The sequence below is a fragment of the Xyrauchen texanus genome, chromosome 36, assembly GCF_025860055.1.
Source record: "Xyrauchen texanus isolate HMW12.3.18 chromosome 36, RBS_HiC_50CHRs, whole genome shotgun sequence".
NCBI classification, from domain to species: Eukaryota; Metazoa; Chordata; class Actinopteri; order Cypriniformes; family Catostomidae; genus Xyrauchen; species Xyrauchen texanus.
In genome coordinates, this window is record NC_068311.1 from 18803951 (window position 1) to 18822122 (window position 18172).

At 41.4% G+C, this 18172-nt stretch overlaps 1 protein-coding gene across 1 annotated transcript; it reads right to left on the reverse strand.

Moving 5' to 3' along the window:
• Positions 1–1883: 1883 nt before the first annotated feature.
• Positions 1884–17165, reverse strand: LOC127629750 (TLC domain-containing protein 5-like). The gene is made up of 3 exons (XM_052106972.1): positions 17082–17165; positions 12176–12386; positions 1884–3890 (listed from the first exon to the last, which is right to left on the reverse strand). The coding sequence occupies exons 2-3, from the start codon at positions 12369–12371 to the stop codon at positions 3358–3360; spliced, it is 729 nt and encodes a 242-aa protein (XP_051962932.1). The 5' UTR covers positions 12372–12386; positions 17082–17165; the 3' UTR covers positions 1884–3357.
• Positions 17166–18172: the final 1007 nt, after the last annotated feature.

Consider the following 18172-nt stretch of genomic DNA (forward strand, 5'->3'; position numbering starts at 1 on the left):
GATGGCGTAGCTCGCAGGATGGCTGAAGGTGGCGAAGACGGCCGGCTTCTTCGAGCGCTGTCCAAGCTTGCTAGATGCCCCTCGAACGGCGATGCGGCTTCTGCAGTTCAGAGATGCGAAGAGCTTCGCTGAATAGATGAAAATCAGGGTTCCAGCCTACGAACTTACGCTTATATGCACTCTAGCCATGCCCATTTTGGCGGGCTTTGATGCAGTGACGGCGCGGGCGCCTGTCATTGGACGCAAGTTCAGTCAAGTTCGTCTATAGGCTGCAGCAGTTGCCGCAGAGCAACCTATGAGCTCGCTAGCTAGCCCGCTCAAGGTATGCAGTTGCTGCACTGCGTTGACAATGGATACAAAATTAAGGATAATTTTTTGGCTTCAATATCTCAGAAAAGATTAATCTTTCCCGTAGCGTAAGCTAGCTTACGCAATATGAGAGAACCTCTTGTAAGAGAACTCAATGGGGTTAAAATCCAAAACACTCTTCTCCAGTTAGCTGTTGTCCAATGTCTGTGTTTCTTTGCCCACTCTAACCATTTCGTTTTGTTTTAAAAGTGTCTCTTTCTTTGCAATTATTGCCATCAGACCTGCACCCCTGAGTCTTCTATTTATGGTTATATATATATATATATATATATATATATATATATATGGTCTTTACTGGTTTCTACATGAAACTGGTGTTGAGCAGGTAGAATTCAATGAAGCTGTCAGCTGAGGACATGTGAGGCGTCTATTTCTCACACTAGAGACTCTGATGTACTGATCCTCTTGTTTAGTTGTACATCTGGCCTTCCACGTCTCTTTCTGTCCTTGTTAGAGCCAGTTGTCCTTTGTCTTTGAAGACTGTAGTGTACAACTTTGTATGAAATCTTCAGTTTTCTTTTGGCAATTTCAAGCATTGTATATCCTTAATTCCTCAAAACAATGATTGACTGACGAGTTTCATAAGAAAGCCATTTCTTTTCTTTTTTTTTTTGCCATTTCTGACCTAATATTGACCTTAAGACATGCCAGTCTATTGCATACTGTGGCAACTCAAAAACAAACTCAAAGACAATATTAAGATTAATTCAATGAAATAAATATCTTTCAGCTGTGTTTGATATAATGGCAAATTAGCAATTTATTATGATTACTCAAGGATAAGGTGTTGGAGTGATGGCTGCTGTCTAGATTTGATCAAAAATTACTTTATTCAAATAGTGATGGTGCTGTTTTTACATCAGTAATGTCCTGACTAAACTTTGTGATCAGTTGAATGATGCTTTGGTGAATTTAAGTACCAATTTCCTTCCGAAACAGCAAAATCTGTACATTATTTCAAACATCTGACCGTCAGTATATATATATATATATATATATTATAACAGTTGACTAAATAAGTGCTATTAATTCATTGGAAAATGTGAGCCAATCTTTGTTTAAATTAAAAGAATTTCAAGTTAATGAGTACAAAAATTTTTAATCATTATGTTAGTTTGCCTCCACATGGATGTTTAAAAAACTGCAACTCATGTATAATGCTTTACTTGTTGGACCTCTCACATATATTTGATTTATTTGTGTAATTGTTCTACATATTAATAATGTTAATAGTAGTATTATGATACACTATTATTATTATCCTTGCCATTTAGGCATAGTTTAATCATTCGGTCTGAAACTTTGTATGTAACAATTTCACACATTATTATGACATATGGCATGATCTATTTGGCAGTAATTGACATACACAAAGACACTACACCCTTAAATAAATTAATAATGAAAAATAACTGATTTATTGTAATAATGATGACAATGTTTATTGATTTCTTCCAGTGGTGTGGTCAAGATCACTATGACAGATGATTACTGATGCAAACAGGCCCCAAAAGTCATTACTCAACAATTTTAAAATGATTACAGAACAGAACTTTATATTTCTCTCTGGATTTGTTTTGTTATTCGAGTCATTAATCTTACACAGATTATTTAGCAATCTTACACACAACATTTAGTGTTTCATGGTTATTTCAGAAATGTTCACACACTGAAGTATAACGAAAATGTATAATAGCAACATTAATAAAACAATTCATTTATCACAAGTAGTATTGCTAATTACAAAAAATATCAAATATTTTAATTGCTGAGCAGATTAAAGACTTTATGCCATATGAGTACACATATATAATTTTAGATTTGATTGTAAGAGGTTTGTAAATCTTGAATTAATCATACAAATACAAACTGAAAACTGTTTAAAGGGATAGTTCACCCAAAAATGAGAATTCTCTCATCATTTACTCACCCTCACCAAAAAATGTAAGTTCTGGCCACCATCCACTTGCACAGTATGGACATTCAGTGGTGAAATATTCTTATAAAAATCTTAATTTGTGTTCTGCAGAAGAAAGAAAGTCATACACATCTGGGATGGTATGAGGGCGAGTAAATGATGAGACAATTTACATTTTTGGGTTAACTGTATCTTTCAGGATTCTAATACAGCACAGATGTTTTTTTCATGTGTATATTAAAAGTATAAATTTAAAACCATAAATACATTTTGTATTGGTCGATATCATGTTTAAAAAATATGTAAACATCTAAACATTAGCTCTTGAGCTATATTACTTGAGCTTCCTCGCCAGCTGAGGAAGCTCAGCCTGCCACTGGAACTGCAGACACAGTTCTACTCGGCCATCATTGATATGTCCTGTGTACATCTATAACTGTCTGGTTTGGTTCAGCCACCAAATCAGAGAAGGAAACTACAACAGTCAGGACTGCCGAGAGGATTATTGGTGCCCACCCCCCAAGACCTGTACGTCTCAAGAGTGGGGAAACGTGCAGGTAGAATCACTCTGGACCTCACACACCCTGCCCACTCCCTCTTTGTGCTGTTGCCCTCTGGCCGGCGCTACAGAGCACCAGGACATTCAGACAAGAACAGTTTTTACCCTCAGGCCATTCTCCTCATTAATAATTAAACTGTCTAAGGACTCCCATAGTGCAGTAATGTATAAATATTTCATTAACATATGTAAATTCACACATATTTAATTCAATAACTGTATACATTTCACATAGATTTCCATTTGCACATGTACATATGGCATTCTATGTAATATGTCCTATTATTTTTTATGTCTACCTTGTTTTATATTCTGTGTCTCACTGTAATGTTCTAAGTGCACTTGTTTATCCTATCACCAAAAATAAATTCCTTGTGTATGTGAGCACACAGTACATTATTATCATTAAAGCATTCTGATTCTGATATTAGCTGGAATCTCTGTTCTGATTCCAATTCTCACCTTTAGTGTTAGAAATGATAGGCCGATCAGCTGGTTGTTTATAGATCTTTCAGTCTCTCTTCACATCCTGCCCATTGACATCTGCCATCCTCTGCCGATTCATCCAGCGCTGGTATTTGACCTGGGATTTGCGGTATGCGAAACGGGCAATGTCAGCCATGAACACCCAGGACAGGGCGTACATGGCCAAACCACCACATTTAATGATGAATTTTGGTCTCGGAGAGATCAATTCATAGTACAGCATGGTGCCTCCAACGAAAATCCGCATGATCGCAAACAACAGCACAAACAGAACATCAACCATGTCTCCAAGGAAGCTGTCATAGCGTCCAGAATGTTTCAAGAACCATCGAGTCTGGAGGAGGGGGTTGGTGATCTCACTGCCAAACAGCACAGCGCAGGACTCGATACCTGACTCACCCAGCCACAGTGTTAGCAGTATACCCAAGATGCTAATAGTGTGATGGGCAAGCATTACCAGGCCCTCTGTACAGAAGTACACACACCAAGCCATGTCAAAGATGAAGTAGCCCAGACTGACCACCAAAGCAGTGATCTGCAGAGGGGTGTTATTTGTACCTGCAAATGATGTACACAGAGTAAAAAGTGAACAAAAACATTTTAAAGGAATAGTTAACCCAAAAATGAAAATTCTGTCATCATTTCCTAACACTTACTTTGTTCCAAACTCATATGAATTTCTTTTTTCTGTGGCACACAAAAGGAGATGCTAGGCAGTGTTACGCCCGTTTCACACATGATCCATATGCAGTACGTATTTGTAAACAGTACCTGATTACAATTCAGTAGTAATCTTCCCAGCACTGAAAACAACAGTTAATAATGTGGAAAATGCCAAAATCATGTTTTAAGCAGTAACAGACCAAACTTTAACCAAATATTCAAATATTTTTTATTTTAAATTACGTTTATAAATTTAGTAAAGCAAGATATTACCAATAAACCAATTGTTGGTGTACTGTTTAAATCTATCAAAAAACGAAATTGTTATATTTTTGTCAACTGTATGTTTTAATTAAAACCGTTTGATTATCGTTATGATGGCTCTTTTTCATTGGGTCTTCATTATCGTTGACAAATTCAAAAAGTAATTTGTTGACCAGATTAACATTCACTTTTATTGCCTTGCAAGTTCTCACTGGAACCAAGATTTTGCTCTTTTTTTTACAGAAAAGGAGGGACTAGTCAAAATGTCTTTTTGTTGTAATCAACATTATGCGACAAATGCTGTAAATTGAATTTGACTTGTGTTAAACCAAGAATATTCCTTTAAGAGCTCCTATAAATATTTCACATAATCAGTTTGATAACTTGATCCCTACATCTGACACTGTCAGTACTAGGAATTGTGTTAGTCAGTCGATAAATACACGAACCAGTACATTTACAGGCAGTGTTGGGGAGTAATGGAATATATGTAACAGGATTATGTATTTAAAATACAAAATATAAGTAACTGTATTCCACTACTGTTACAATTTAAATCATTGGTCATTAGAATACAGTTACATTCAAAACAAATTTGGATTACTGAAGAGATTACTTTGCATTTTATTTGTTTTATTTAATATTTAGTCCTTTCAGATGGAAAACATTTATACATATAAATTATGCTATCCAAAGTGCATTTGAGCAGCAGCTTTCTTATGATGAGAAATAAACCTTGTGTAAATTGTCAGCTTTACGCTAAGCTAAAATGCTATTTGTAGCCAATTTACATGCACGTTACAAGGCACGATCATAATTGTTTATCAAAACAAATTCACATTAGATCATAATTTCTTTTTTCTAGTAAGACCTTTGATATTAGGGCAACAATCGTATTCTTGATAATAATGTTTGTATTGTTTTCCTGTAAGAATATGAAAAAATCCTTAAAACAAGATCAATTTGATTTATCTTGTTTTAGAAGCAACACTACATAAGATATTTAGGTTTTTCAGAGAATGTATTTTTAACATGTGTATTTTGTCTTACTGTGCTGACAGAGTTTTATAGTCAAAACAACAACTGAAAATATTTGGAATACGTTGATGATCTAAAGTAATCTAAGGAATATGTTACAAATTACAATTTATTGCATGTATTCTGTAATCTGTAGTGGAATCCATTTCTAAAGTAACCCTCCCAACCCTGTTTATAGCCAGGGTAATTTATTGGTCTCATGGTAAAGTTTTCACCGCTACTACAAGGAGTTCCGGGTTCTAATCCACCTTAATTGAATGTTTTATTTTAATAAACGAAAAGTGCATCTGTACATCAGTGGATGTATATCTTGAACGTGGACACATTATGCTTTGCGATTTAACTGGAAAGTAGCGCAAGCTGAAGTAAGAGTAGAGCGCTCGTCTAGATGCATGAAAGAACATTGCCACCCGGTGTCACTCAACGGCACTGGTAACATCCGCAATGAGCCATCATATTAACATTAAAAATAACATACTCTGGGTCATGTGATGCCATAAAAGGTCGGAGCTCTGATAAAAAATAAAGAGCTCTGTGCACTTTGCTAGTTTTAATACTTATGACATAAAGAGTTGAGATTCGATACATTCTGTTCCATAACTGTTCTAGGAGGACAATATGTAAAATAATTAAAAAATACTTCGGCTCTGCAGACATTAAAAGACACTCAAGCTGACACCCCCGAGTAGACCGTGGGTGTTATGTATACCCTGTCTTGTTTTTCCGTTGCCCTTTGTTTGTCATTTTTGTCACTTTTGTAGTTCCTTAGTTTTCACTTTTGGCACCTTTGTAACTCCATAGTCTTGTTTTCCCTCGTGTTCACTGTTCATTGTTTTCACCTGCCCTTGTTAATTTGTCATTTGCTTCTGTTAATCACCTTGTCATCTAGTTTGTGTTCTGGTTGTTCATTGGCCCCTTTGTCCCACATTCTTGTATTTAAACCCTGTCTGTTTGTTTAGTCTCTGTCAGTCGTTGTTTGGTATGGTTGTATGTTGTTAGCCTGGTATGGCTCCCCTGCCCGTGTTTTTCTAGTTTTGTGTTTGTTTCCCCATTGAGGGTTTTTCCTTTCTGTTGGTTTTTTTTAAATAAAGTTTAACTGCATTTGGATCCGCACCTCCTCGTCTGCCTGATTCATTACAGAACGACTGAACCACCATGGATCCAGCAGTACTACGCGCCAGATACTACCTGCTCTGCCTGAGGCAAGAGGACCGTCCTATTGAGGCCCACGTCCGCAACTTCCTTAAACTGGCGGCTGTTGCGGACTTCTCGGACACCTCCCTGGTTGTCTTCTTCAGGGAAAACCTGAGTGGCTGGCTGAAGGAGCGCTGCCGGCATCGCGGCTGGACTCTCCGCGACTTCCTGGAGTTAACCTTGCTGTTGTGCGGCTCCCGTTCACGCCTGCCCGGTCTGCGAGCTAGAGCCCACACCTGCCCCGGTCTGCGAGCCAGAGCCCACGCCTGCCCCGGTCTGCGAGCCCGAGCCCTCGTCAGCCACGGTCAGCGAGCCTGAGCCCGAGCCCTCGTCAGCCATGGCCTGTGAGCCTAAGGCCACGATGACCAGGAACAGCTTTCCAGCCTCGCCAGTCGCATCAGCCCGGAGGAAGAGGAGAAGGGGAAAAGTCTCTGCTCACCAGCCTCCGCCTGCCGCAGTCCCGTGCCCTAAACCCCCCGTGGCTCTGCCTTCAGCGCCCAGCAAACCCAAGCCGGCACGTACCATGACCGTCCCCGAGCCAGCGCCTGTAGCCTCAGACGACAGTGAGGCAGTGCCTGAAGCCTCGACCGTCCAAGAGTCAGTGCCAGTAGCCATGACCGTCCAAGAGCCAGTGCCAGTAGCCATGACCGTCCAAGAGCCAGTGCCAGTAGCCATGTCTGTCCAAGAGCCAGCGCCAGTATCTGTGACCGTCCAAGAGCCAACGCCAGTGGCCGTGACCGTCCAAGAGCCAGTGCCAGTAGCCAGGACCGTCCAAGAGCCAGCGCCAGTGGTCGTGCCCGTCCTAGAGCCAGCGCCTCTCGAGCCCTCCAGGGCTCCTCCTCCCGAGTCTTCCAGGGCTCCGCCTCCCAATTCTCTCAAGTCTCTCGAGTCTTCTAGGGCTCCTCCTCCCGAGATTTCCAGAGCTCCGCCTTCCGAGTTTCCCGAGCTTTCCAGAGCTCCGCCTTCTGAGTTACCCGAGCTTTCCAGAGCTCCGCCTTCCGAGTTACCCGAGCTTTCCAGAGCTCCGCCTTCCGAGCTTTCCAGAGCTCCGCCTTCCGAGCTTTCCAGAGCTCCACCTTCCGGGCTTTCCAGAGCCCCGCCTTCCGAGCTTCTTGAGCTTTCCAGAGCTCCGCCTCCAGAGCTTTCCAGAGCTCCGCCTCCCCAGATTTCCAGAGCTCCGCCTCCCGAGCCTTCCAGGGCTCCGCCTTTCCAGTCTCTCGAGCCTCCTAGGGCTCCGCCTCTCAAGCCTCTCGAGCCTTCCAGGGCTCCGCCCCTCAAGCCTCTCGAGCCTTCCAGGGCTCCGCCCCAAGCTCTCGAGCCACCCAGGGCTCTCTCGAGCCTTCCAGGGCTCCGCCCCTCAAGCCTCTCGAGCCTGCCAGGGCTCCACCTCCCAGGCCTCTCGAGCCACCCAGGGCTCCGCCTCTCGAGCCTTCCAGGGCTTCGCCTCTCGAGCCTTCCAGGGCTCTGCCCCTCAAGCCTCTTGAGCCACCCAGGGCTCCGCCTCTCGAGCTTTCCAGGGCTCTGCCCCTCAAGCCTCTCGAGCCTTCCAGGGCTCCCCCCCGGAGCCTCCTACGGCTCTGTTCCCAGAGACCCCAGAGCCTTCTAGGGCTCCTCCTCTGAAACCTCCTACGGCGCCACCCCCTTCGGCCCCGCCTCCAGAGACTTCTAGGTCTCCGCCTCTTCAGCCTCTTACGGCGCCACCTTCCTCGGCCCCGCCTCCTGAGCCTTCCTCGGCTCAACCTCCAGAGCCTCCCACGGCTCCGCCTCCTGGGCCTCCTGAGCCAGCATCGGCTCCGCCTTCCTCAGCCCCGTCTCCTAGCTCTTCCAGGGCTCCGCCTCCAGAATCTCCCGAGCCTCCCATGGCTCCGCCTCCCGAGCCTCCTTCAGCTCAGCCTCCTGCGGCTCTTCTCCTCGAGCCTCCCTCGGCTCTGCCTCCAGAGCCTCCGACGGCTCCACCTCCAGAGCCTCTTAAGCCTCCTACGGCTCCGCCTCCAGAACCTCCCACGGCTCTGCCTCCCGAGCCTTCTATGGCTCTGCCTCCCGAGCCTCCTACGGCTCCACCTCCAGAGCCCCCTACGGCTCTGCCCCCAGAGACTCCAGAGCCTTCCAGGTCCCCGCTCCTAAAGCCTCCCATGGCGCCGCCTCCCTCAGCTCCGCCTTCTGAGCCTTCCAAGCCATCACCCCCCTCGGCTTCGCCTCTCGAGCCTCCCTTGGCTCCGCCTCAGAAGTCCCCTTTGGCTCTGCCCCTCGCGGCTCCGCCGGCCTCCCCAGTGGCCACTCCTCCTCCCAGGCCCCCTGAACCGGTCCTTGCACCACGGCCATCTCCTAGGCCACCAAGACCGGCCTCTGTCCTGTGGCCACCTCCCAGGTTCCCCAAACCGGCCCTTGGCCCACGGCCTCCTCCCAGGCCACCTGAACCGGCCCTTGCCTTATGGCCAGCCCCCGGGCCATCTAAACCTGTCCCTGCCCGGTCAATACCACCCCGGCCTCCTAAACCTGTCCCTTTGTGCCCCCGTGGACTGCCTAATTGCCCCTTGTGCCCCCATGGACTGTCTCATCTCCCTTTGTGCCCCCGTGGACTGTCTCATTTCCCCTCGTGGCCCCCCATGGACTTCCTGCCTGCCCTTTGTGCCCCCTTGGACTTCCTGCCTGCCCTCTGTGCCCCTTGGACTGCCTCCTTGTTCTTGTGCTCCCCCTGGTCTGCCTGTCTGCCCCAGGTGCCATCATTTTGTTCTCTGTGGGTTTTCTGTCTTTTGTCTTGGGTTTTTAGGATCGTCTGGAAGCCGATCCTTTGAGGGGGGGCTCTGTTATGTATACCCTGTCTTGTTTTTCCGTTGCCCTTTGTTTGTCATTTTTGTAGTTCCTTAGTTTTCACTTTTGGCACCCTTGTAACTCCATAGTCTTGTTTTCCCTCGTGTTCACTGTTCATTGTTTTCACCTGCCCTTGTTAATTTGTCATTTGCTTCTGTTAATCACCTTGTCATCTAGTTTGTGTTCTGGTTGTTCATTGGCCCCTTTGTCCCACATTCTTGTATTTAAACCCTGTCTGTTTGTTCAGTCTCTGTCAGTCGTTGTTTGGTATGGTTGTATGTTGTTAGCCTGGTATGTCTCCCCTGCCCGTGTTTTTCTAGTTTTGTGTTTGTTTCCCCATTGAGGGTTTTTCCTTTCTGTTGGTTTTTTTAAATAAAGTTTAACTGCATTTGGATCCGCACCTCCTCGTCTGCCTGATTCATTACAGTGGGCCCGGGAGTCGATTTGGTCAGAGAGATGGAAAAGCACTGAGCGATTCTGAACATGTCAGCAATGCTGACTAAGGTCGCTGCTGACTGGAGGATCTTACTGTGATACGTCGATTGAACATTTAGTCAAGAATAGATTTTTATATCCAAGTCCATAATTTGTCTGTTGTTGATTGCTCAATTGGAAACATTTTAGTTTCAGATCACGCCCTGGTGTATTTAGAGGTGTTGCCACATACTGAGAAAAATAAATCATATAGTTGGTGCTTTAATGTGTCCCTTTTGCAAAATCCTGAATTCCAACAAATGCTAAAGGCTGAAATCAGTGTCTATATGGGGTGGGTGTGGCTTGGGGGCCAGATCATATAGTATGCCTCATTCACCAAAAAATCCAAAGCACAAGAACTTGTGGAATTGGAAGAGAATATTAAACGTGCAGAGGTTGAACTGAAGTGCCGAATGTCGTCTAATGGCCTCAATTGAAATACAGATATAATACTGTTCTGTCATGGAAGGTGGAGTTTTGGCTATTAAGGGCAAGACAGTCAGGAGTCGGGGGACAAAGCAGGGAAGCCTCTGGCTAGATATATAAAACAGAGAGTCTTTTTCTACCACTCTCTCAGTGAAATCTGTTGGTGGTGAAATATTTACCTCAGCCATCGATATTAATAATGCTTTTAAAGAATTATATCTTGAAATCTATAGTATGAAGGTATTAGAAACTTTGTGGAAATTAGTTTAGGGCGGTCATTAGTTTAGGGGATAAATACATCCGAAATTGGGTTCTAGCCAGTGTCATGATCAGTGGACAGATCATTCTGAGGGCATGGAAGTCAGCTGGTGCACCCTCATTTTGGGACTGGTGCATGGAGATGGCAGGGTGGCGGCATTTAAGCAGTCAGATATAAGGCTAGGCTTAATATGAAGTGGGATCTGACATCTTTGGAAGGCTCTTTGATAGGGGCAGTAGAGAGTATTTTTAGTTTAAATGTGTGTGATTAAAATTATTATTATTTTACATATATATATATATATATATATATATATATATATATATATATATATATTTGTGTGTGTGTGTTTGTAATTTGGCTTTGACAACAGGGGTGTTTGTTGTGGTCAGGGTGGGGTTGGGGATTGGGAGGGGAATAATGGGGGTTAAAAGTTGATTCTATGCATAAATGTTTTTCTTTTCCGTTTCATTTGTTAGAATCAATAAAAAAGTGTTAATCAGAAATGTTTTTTTATAAATAGTCTAATATTCATAATTTCATAAAACATTAGAATTTTGCCTCACTCCTGCTTAAAATTGTAATTGCTTGTTAATTCTCCAAATAAAGCTATAAATCAAGCATTAGTGCCAACAGCAAAGATGACAGTAGTTGGTGTGAAGCACCAACAGGTTTTTTTTTATATAATATGAATGATGATGATCTGAACACATGTCATACATCACACGTTTGCCTTAAACCTCTCGGCTCTTTTTCTGTGTATTTGATATGGCTGTTTTTATCACAATGGGATGGAACTGTCATACTACTGGCCAGTCAAACACTTGGTGTGTTATGTTGCATCTGCAATGGTGATAAAGCAATTTTAGTGCAAGACCTGATCATATAACAGGCAGGAACATTTACAATACATTACATATGCAATATATAGTAGTTCTGATGACCACAGACACACTTTGATCAACACCATGGAACTGAATGATTACCATATTCACATACCATAGTATTAAATGATGACATACCCATTTACCATGGTATGTATATGCCACTCTTAGGTACTGCAATAATACAAAGGTATTACCATGGTACACATGGTAATACCTTCATAGCAATCAGAGCAATACAATATGGATATGTTATGCATTTTAAACATCTGTCTCTAAGCTACTTGCACTAGGATATATTTAGTTTAATGGAACATTGTGAAATGGAATATGACTTGCATGTGGGTTTCTTGATGTAGGCAACTGTACATTACACCCACCAGTGATTTTATAATAAAACTAAATGTTGACTTCCAAAAAAAAAATAAAAAATAACATACTCCTGTGCTGGATCGACACTAATAATAACAACACACATGTACAGAATGGAAACTCCTCAAGAACTGGAGAGGTTTCTTCTGCATTAGACGCTTGCCTGATAAAAGCTATGTCAAAAAGTGGTGGGGACAAAAGTTACAAAGGCAAGAATTGGTAGGGATATGTCTCACCCATAGATTACGCCTATGACTGAGGCCGTCATGGTGCCTAACATCTCCTTTTGTGTTTCACAGAAGAAAGAAAGTTATACGGGGTTGGAACAGCATGAGGGTGATTAAATGTGACAGAATTTTAATTTTTGAACAAACTATCCCTTTAACATGCTAATGGGAAACATATTATATATATACACATGTTATTCATCATACATATTCATATTTGAAAACTCTTGCCTGGGTTGGTGAAAGGCCACGGTCCATCTATGTATCCAATATAAGCAGTTATACAGACTGCAAGGATGCCATGAAACAGTGTAACTAGCCGACAGTTCCATTCATAGCCACAAGAGCCATTTGTGTAACACAGCAAAGCATACAGAGTGATCCACGCAGCTAAGCATACTCCGACTGCCAACACCAACGGCGACATCTTTATTTTGTAAACCTAATAAAATACAATCAGGTGTCTATTTAGATACTACATCATGCATGCATAAGAGTACTCACCACAATGCTTAAGTAACTGTGTATTAAAATTGTACTTTTGCAAGAAGTAATATTGCTTCTCTTTGATTCTTCTGTAGAATAACCACTAAAACCACTCAAGTGTGTCTGGAGGGCTAGCACTGAATTTCACATTAACAGTTGAGAAAGGGTGTGTCAAAACTAGACCAACTGTTACTGAGGCAATCTCATTTTCCTAAATGCAAACAAATATTGCCACCCACACGCATGAGTCATTTGAACTAGCCATGTCAATATTAGGCTATTTTATACTCAGGATACTGATATGAAATTGTTAAACAGTTAAACAGCTTTATCAAATGAATCAATTTATCAAATTAAGTTTTCAAATGTAGTGCCTGCAGTTTCTTAAAATAACACCAAATAAGACTTATTTTTTTTCTAATTCTAGTATAATTATACAGGCAGTTTGACCTTATGTAAATTGAGAGACAAAAATTTATATTTGCTCTTTTAAAAATTAATTTCTCACATCACAGGACTATGTAAGGGCAAAAAAACTGAAAATGTACTAGTGTTTATTAGAAATCTAGCAGTTTTCGAACCATATATATATATATATATATACATATACATATATATATATATATACATATATATATATATATATATATATATATACACAGTGCATCTGGAAAATATTAACAGCACTTCACTTTTTCCTCATTTTGTTATGTTACAGCCTTATTTCGAAATTGATTACATTTATTATTTTCCTCAAAATTCTACAAACAATACCCCATAATGAAAACTTGAATGAAGTTTGTTTGAAATCTTTGCAAATTTATACAAAATAAAAAACGAAACAAATCCCATGTACACAAGTATTCACAGCCTTTGCCATGAAACTCAAAATTGAGCTCAGATGCATCCTGTTTCCACTGATCATCCTTTAGATGTTTCTACAACTTGATTGGTGTCCACCTGTGGTAAATTCAGTTGATTGGATATGATTTGGAAAGGCACACACCTGTCTATATAAGGTCCCACTGTTAATGGTGCATGTCAGAGCACAAACCAAGCCATGAAGTCCAAGGAATTGTCTGTAGACCTCTGAGACATTATTGTATCGAGGGACAGATCTGGGGAAGGGTACAGAAAAATGTCTGCAGCATTGAAGGTCCCAATGAGCACAGTGGCCTCCATCATCTGTAAATGGAAGTTTGGAACCACCAGGACTCTTCCTAGAGCTGGCCGCCCGACCAAACTGAGTGATCGGGGGAGAAGGGCCTTAGTCAGGGAGGTGACCAAGAACCCAATGGTCACTCTGACAGAGCTCCAGCATTTCTCTGTGGAGGGATGTGCAACTTACAGAAGAACAACCATCTCTGCAGCACTCCACCAATCAGGCCTGTATATTAGAGTGGCCAGACAGAAGCCACTCCTCAGTAAAAGGCACAGGACAGCCCACCTGGAATTGGCAAAAAGGCACCTGAAAGACTCTCAGACAATGAGAAACAAAATGCTCTGGTCTGATGAAACCAAGATTGAACTCTTTGACCTGAATGGCAAGTGTCATGTCTGGAGGAAACCTCATCACCTGGCTAATACCATCCCTACAGTGATGCATGGTGGTGGCAGCATCATGCTGTGAGGATGTTTTTCAGCAGCAGGAACTGGGAGACTAGTCAGGATCGAGGGAAAGATGAATGCAGCAATGTACAGAGACATCCTTGATGAAAACCTGCTCCAGAGCGCTCTGGACCTCAGACTGGGGTGAAGGTTCTTCTTCCAACAGGACAATGACCCTAAGCACACAGCCAAGATAACAAAGGAATGGCTACAGGACAACTCTGTGAATGTCCTTGTGTGGCCCAGTCAGAGCCCAGACTTGAACCCGATTGAACATCTCTGGAGAGATCTGAAAATGGCTGTGCACCGACGCTCCCCATCCAACCTGATGGAGCTTGAGAGGTCCTGCAAAGAAGAATGGGAGAAACTGCCCAAAAAAAAGGTGTGTCAAGCTTGTAGCATCATACACAAAAAGATTTCAGGCTGTAATTGGCGCCAAAGGTGCTTCAACAAAGTATCGAGCAATTAATACGAGTAATAGGAGTGGTGATGGCGTAGTGGCAAAAACACAGGGCTGTTAATCAGAAGGTCGCTGGTTCGAACCCCACAGCCACCACCATTGTGTCCTTGAGCAAGGCACTTAACTCCAGGTTGTTCTGGGGGGATTGTCCCTGTAATAATTGCACTGTAAGTCGCTTTGGATAAAAGCGTCTGCCAAATGCATAAATGTAAATGTAATACATTTGCAAAGATTTCAAACAAACTTCTTTCACGTTGTCATTATGGGGTATTGTTTGTAGAATTTTGAGGAAAATATTTAATTGAATCAATTTTGGAATAAGGCTGTAACATAACAAAATGTGGAAAAAGTGAAGCGCTGTGAATACTTTCCAGATGCACTGTATATATATATATATATATATATATATATATATATATATATATATATATATATATATATACATACACACACACACACACACATATACATACATACATACATACACAAATTTACAGTTGAAGTCAGAAGTTTACATACACCAGTCAAATACATTTTAACTCAGTTTTTCACAATTACTGATAAGTAATCATAGCAAACATTCCCTATCTTAGGTCAGTTAGGATCACCACTTTATTTTAATAGTAGAGAGAATTATTTCTTTCAGATTTTATTTCTTTCATCACATTCCCAGTGGGTCAGAAGTTTACATGCACTTTGTTAATATTTGGAAGCATTGCCTATAAATTGTTTTACTTGGGTCAAATGTTTTAGGTAGCATTCCACAAGCTTCTCACCATAAGTTGCTGGAATTTTGGCCCATTCCTCCAGACGGAACTGGTGTAACTGAATCAGGTTACTGGGTTCAGCCATGCTGAAGCATCCCCAAATAATCACTGATCCTCCACCTGGTCATCTAATTGTTAGACGGAGACCTGGAGAAGCCTTCAAGCCACAGTGTCTCACACCCACTATGGAATTTCGTGGAGGATCGGTGATGATTTGGGGGTGCTTCAGCAAGGCTGGACTCTGGCAGATTAGTCTATGTGAAGGACGAATCAAGCCATGTACAAGGTTATCCTGGAAGACAACTTGATTCCTTCTGCTCTAACAATGTTCCCCAACTCTGAGGATTGTTTTTTTCTGGCAGGACATTGCTCCATGCCACACAGCCAAGTCAATCAAGGTGTGGATGGAGGACCACCGGCCAGCCCAATCACCAGACCTGAACCCCATTGAAAACCTCAATGTGATCAAGAGGAAGATGGATGCCACAAGCCATCAAACAAAGCTGAACCGCTTGAATTTTTGCACCAGGTGTGGCATAAATTCACCCAACAGCAATGTGAAAGACTGGTAAGAGAGCATGCCAAGACACATGAAAGCTGTGATTGGAAATCTGGGTTATTACACCAAATATTGATTTCTGAACTCTTCCTAAGTTAAAACATTAACTTGTTTTCTTTGAATTATTCGAGGTCTGAAAACAATGCATCTTTTTTTGTTATTTAGACCAGCTGACATTTATTGTCTAAATGACAATATTTTTATTTGGAATTTTAGATAATGTTGTTAGTAATTTATAGAATAAAACAAAAACATTCATTTTACTCAAACAAATACATATAAATCGTAAATCCAGAGAAACTGAGAATTTTGCAGAGCTGTATATACATATATACCAGTACTGTGCAAAAGTCTTAGGTACATAAGATGTTTCACAAGAACATTTGTCTTAAGATGGTTATTTATATCTTCAGCTTTAGTGTGTCAATAGGAAATATAAATGTTAGACTCCCAAACATTACATTTGCAAATATAATATAAAAGAAGAACAGGGAACCCTGCAACAGATGGCATGACCCTCACAAATGCCCCCACTTAACACCGAGCTAGTCTGGGATTACATAAAGAGACCGAAGCAGTTGAGACAGCCTAAACAGATAGAAGAACAGTGGCAAATTCTCCAAGATGCTTGGAACATTGTCTGCCAACAACCAAGAAAACTGTGTCCAGGTGTACCTATGATAATTGGTGCTGTTTTGAAGGCAAATGTGGTCATGCCAAATATAATGTTCTTGTTCTTGAAATTGATATATGAAAACTATTTATGGCATTATTTTTTGAAGACATCCACACTATGCAACTGTTTTCACAAGTGCCTAAAACTTTTGCACATTACTGTGTGTGTGTTATATATATATATATATATATATATATATATATATATATATATATATATGAGAGAGAGAGAGAGAGAGAGAGAGAGAGAATTTTTAACATAACAAATATTGAAAAAAATATTTTGACAGTGCATAATTTTCAACAGTGCCGTGTTATTTATCCATTAATGCATGAATGTAAACTACATGAATTATTATTAATAAATATGATAAAAAAAAAACAAGTTAAATAAAATGTACTCCAAATTATAGTAATATTAGAGAGCAGCAAACAGTCAAAGTAGTTGCAAAAAAAAAAAAAAAAACTTCTGAGCTGTATATTAGGCTCATGTTAATGCCACACTTCATTTAAATGAAGACCAGCAGGCTAAATCTACAATCCAGTTGAGAAACATAAAAACATCGCCGTTGAAATATTCACCTCAATAACATATTCATAGGCCGAATAGTTATTCAGTGCTCAGCATGGGTGCTCTCGTCCTCCGTGACTCTCCTCTCTCTCAGCAGCATCTCATCATGTACATAAAGTGCAGGAGAGCAGCAGCGGACCTCGCGTGAGGCCTTGAGGGATCTCAGTGCTCAGCTCCGGCATCGTATTGGAGATGGTACGCAAATCACCACACAAACAAAAGCCGCATTTCAGCCGCTCGCTCAGTCCCTCAACTGGATTATATTATCCAAAGAGAACACATTCTTACAGGAGGACGACACCTGCTGGTACGGACCGCAAAAGACAGGCAAATTACAATGGTGACCATTGTTACCATTGTAACCACTGTTTCTCCAGCAATTATAACTACGGTACAATACAAATGTATTAAAATGTGATGATCTTCTAATTGTGAAGTCGTAAAAAGTATAAATTTAACAGAAGCTTCCCTAACACTGTAAATCAGCCAAATGGCAAGAGGCTAACCAAGGCCCCCACTTTGACCCGGCCATGATGCTAACCGTAGTTCCCCTCAAAACGCCATTATTACGGGCCGTTCACAACGAATGTGTTATTGTGCTGAAAACAAAAGAACAAAACAGAACGCAGGTGTCTCGAGACGCGTTTTTCAAATGTACTTTAAACTCGACACTGCGTCTGAACAAGCGGCGCAACGGTCTACCGTTTACACAGACGGGCGTAAAACAATTTTTGGTTTGAACGACTCCTTAAAGGAATAGGATATTCCGGGTTCAATACAAGCTCAATCGACAGCATTTGTGGCATAATGTGGAATACCACAAAAAGGTATTTTAGGAATTAAAGGCAGAAATATCAAATGTATCATAAAAGCACTTACATATATTTTTCAGTTTAATCATGTATTATTTGAACTGTAAAGTTGTTTTTAGGGTTTGTTGACATTACAAATGTATGTAACTTTACACAGAAAAGGCTAGTAAGCAATTTTATCACACTAAAATCATGTTAACACACATATTGTTTATATATTTGGCTTTACTTTTGAAAAGGAGAGTATTTTAATGTTTACACATTGGCCCCATTCACTTCCATTGTAAGTG